This window comes from Hippichthys cyanospilos, chromosome 3, assembly GCF_059441005.1.
Source record: "Hippichthys cyanospilos isolate Australia breed blue-spotted pipefish chromosome 3, RoL_Hcya_1.0, whole genome shotgun sequence".
Classification (NCBI taxonomy): Eukaryota; Metazoa; Chordata; class Actinopteri; order Syngnathiformes; family Syngnathidae; genus Hippichthys; species Hippichthys cyanospilos.
In genome coordinates, this window is record NC_142371.1 from 11,677,816 (window position 1) to 11,681,014 (window position 3,199).

Genomic DNA, 3,199 nt, shown 5'->3' on the forward strand with positions numbered 1-3,199 from the left:
TTTTATTTATGTAACATGATGACGATAATATTGCGGCATTTCAACATTGCAATATTGCCATTACTACAACAGCCCTACTGCCAAGAAATTTGCAAAGCACAACAAAGTGACTGGAAACAAGCGCAGTACAAAACTTAAAGCAAATGGGACTGAAAGGCCGGCCCCCACATATTTTCACCTCACCAAAATGGGCCTTCCTTGCAAAAATTTTGGACATCCTTGCTTTATGTTGTTATTAATGTATAGTTTGTTTCCCATAGTTCTGTTTATTAATTTATGTATAGTACTTTGTATCCTGCTATGGTTGTGCTCTGGTGTGGTTGTGCTCTATAAATTGTGAGCTTTTAAACATCTCGGTCTAATCAATTAATAATGATTAACTTGGTTGGCTGACAAGTGTCTGCTCTCCCTGCCACTTCTATGAAAGTGTCCTCATTAAATGGTCACAAAATGAATGTCTGTCATTTGTATATTTTAAATTTACACTCAAACAACAATTTGAGACATTATACTGTTTATTTGCATTCAGATTTTTTTTTGGTGCGGGTCCTCAAGTTCAGACCTCTAAGCATGATCAACTATGTTATGAAATTGTCTAGAGGCAAAACAAAAATTAACACAAATCTTTTTCACTGAGGTGACAATGCAGATGATTTCTAGAATCAGAATGAGCAGCAGAACCCGCAAGAGTTGAAATAAGTGCAGCAGTTACAGCAATAGCGGCAAGGTCCACTGTAACGTTTCTGCCTGTTGTTACCTTCCATCTGTGTGAACAACACATCCATGAGCACTGTTTTGCATCATCACTCATCCTGCCTTTAGAATTATTACATTGTATACCTTCCATTGGTCCACTAACATCTCCTCAGCTGTGTCATCTCTTGCTTCCACCATTTGACGATCAGGACCCTAGGATTTAAACATCTAGTATGAAATGTCTTAGGAAAAAAAAAAGAATTGGCTCTGACAAGAAATATGCTGCGATATTTTTACCTTATCATCAGAGAAAGTGTAGCCCTCCTGAAAAAAAAGAAAGGCAAACATGACGATCACTGCCACAGTCAAACTAAAACTCTTCATAGTTTCGCAGAGGTTTTTGTTGAATATGTGCAGCTTCTTTAGCTCTATGGAGTTAATCTTGTCACAAGGATCAAAGCTGCTATATAAATAGTTATCAAGGTGACTCTTTCATCATCTCTGGCAGCATTTACCTGCTTGTGGAATGGACTTTGAATCCTGCTTTAACTGATGATTGGAACAAGACAGGGGATTTTTCTGGGGTTTGTGCTCTCAATATTTCTACGGTAAATACAGTTTTAGCTGCCCACCAACCGGCTCCCATGAGGGCCATGTGATTAAATATGTTAAGTGTCTGAGTGTGCGAACAATTTGGCTTTTGTAGACATAAACAAGTAAGCAACAAAAGCGCTGTGCAGTACGGACTCCATAGAGAACACTTTCACACAAATGCAGTCTCACCAGTCAAGTATAATGCAGAACAGCATTCCAGTCACACAAGGATTATCAACAAGCCACAACACAGCGCACGCGTTAGGCCGTCCACAACACAAGGAAACTGCTGCCCTTGCCAGGCCTATTTGGCCGAGGTAAATTCTTTCATTTTTGCGCTGGCGTGTCTTTTTGCTTTTGGTGAGAGCAAATTCAAATTTATATCCAAATATGTAAATCTTTTGTTCAGGTAGGAGGCACAGTGGAAGAGTGATTAGCATGTCCGCCTCAGAATGTAGTTTGTGGGTTCAATTCAGGCTCCGGCTTTTTTGTGGAGTTCGCATGTCCTCTCTGGATAAGTGGAGCATAAGTGGCTAAGAAAGGGGATAAATGGATGATTTGGAGTGTTCAATATAGCTGCCATTCATGTTTTTGTGAATGCTAAAGGAAACTAGAACCTGTAGAAAACCCACGGCGGCACAGGGAGAACCTACAAACTCCACACAGGAAGAATGTAGGCCTTCCGTTGACTTCTGTACCGTGAGGCATACATGCTAAATAGTCTGCCACTGTGCTGCCCTATAATTATTATAATGCATATTTTTATTTTTAATGTTATGATTTTATTTATTTATTTATTTTTACAGTATTTTAGCTAAATGTCTATTCTTCAATCATTAGTTAAGAAATAAAATGGTGTTCTTCTTATATGAAACTGTGATTTGTAATTTGGACTTCATAAAATTTTGTGGATATTTATTTTTATTTTTTTTTAAGTTTTGACAGCATCACGTATAATGGCAAGTTTTAATGGCTGATGTGGGTTTATTGATGTTTAAAAGCTCCGGAAAATAGCCTAGTAGTGGTAGCCCAGTAATGCGTACGTGTGCGCATGGGGGCTATTTATTCGAGAGTCTGACATCACAGAAGGCGTACGTGTGGAAATCATAGCCCGCCATTGTATTTGCTGTATACCAATGCTCGAGTACTCAGCTAGTTTTCCTGTGTGCATGTACAGTATGTACACTTGCTGGCAATTGTGACTGTGATTACATTTTCATGCTACCGAGAATGTTGGTAGTTTGAACATTTCTCTGAAATATGACAGGATGATAAACCATTGCAAACGGTCTCAGCGGGTGACAATTACAATGACTGATGAAATTGACTGTTCTGTTGAGCTTAGTCAGTTGTTTTTCAAATGTTTTTGTCATTTGGCGTTCCATCAGCTAAATGTCGGTGTGATGGAAAGCACCGTCATTACCGACGAATTGCCCCCCTCTGCTTTTAACCCTGAGCCAACGGACGCTGTTTGAGTACACACAGTTTAGAGGGCACCCTGGTACATTGGCAGCCCCCCCCATGAAACATTGCAACATCATCCATTTTGCACACTCCGAAATTCATGTAAGATGACGTTAAAAAAATTCCCCCATGCACGGAACATGACCCCCTCCAACCAATCGATGGATACCCCACCCTAAGTTCTAGTCAAAAGTTGATAGGTCTGTCAAACGTCTCCATTGCAAGAAATGTGTCTTGATAATATTCCTATGACAGTGTTTGATTCTCAAGCTATTTTACACCTGGGAACCATGCTTCTCTTTAATTTGAAACAATTGAATGTGAGCTCCCTTGTAAACTAGAGCAATAAACATGAACATGTCAACATGTGGGTTAAATTCAATGTGAAGATAGTCCTTTTAGTATCCACCATGTTTTGATGTTGTATTGAGTCATGAAAACAAAT

General features: G+C 39.3%; 1 protein-coding gene across 1 annotated transcript; it reads right to left on the minus strand.

The window, feature by feature from the left end:
• Positions 1-497: 497 nt before the first annotated feature.
• Positions 498-1,126, minus strand: LOC148425767 (hepcidin-like). Its single transcript, XM_088411381.1, has 3 exons — positions 994-1,126; positions 841-909; positions 498-764 (listed from the first exon to the last, which is right to left on the minus strand). The coding sequence occupies exons 1-3, from the start codon at positions 1,078-1,080 to the stop codon at positions 663-665; spliced, it is 258 nt and encodes an 85-aa protein (XP_088267507.1). The 5' UTR covers positions 1,081-1,126; the 3' UTR covers positions 498-662.
• Positions 1,127-3,199: the final 2,073 nt, after the last annotated feature.

Excerpts from the sequence above, each read along its gene's own strand:
- LOC148425767 (XM_088411381.1), bottom strand. The coding sequence starts at position 1,080 with ATGAAGAGTTTTAGTTTGACTGTGGCAGTGATCGTCATGTTTGCCTTT. Across the intron at positions 910-993 it reads ACACTTTCTCTGATGATAAG|GGTCCTGATCGTCAAATGGT; the intron begins GTAAAAATATCG and ends TTTAAATCCTAG. Across the intron at positions 765-840 it reads TGTTAGTGGACCAATGGAAG|ATGGAAGGTAACAACAGGCA; the intron begins GTATACAATGTA and ends TTGTTCACACAG.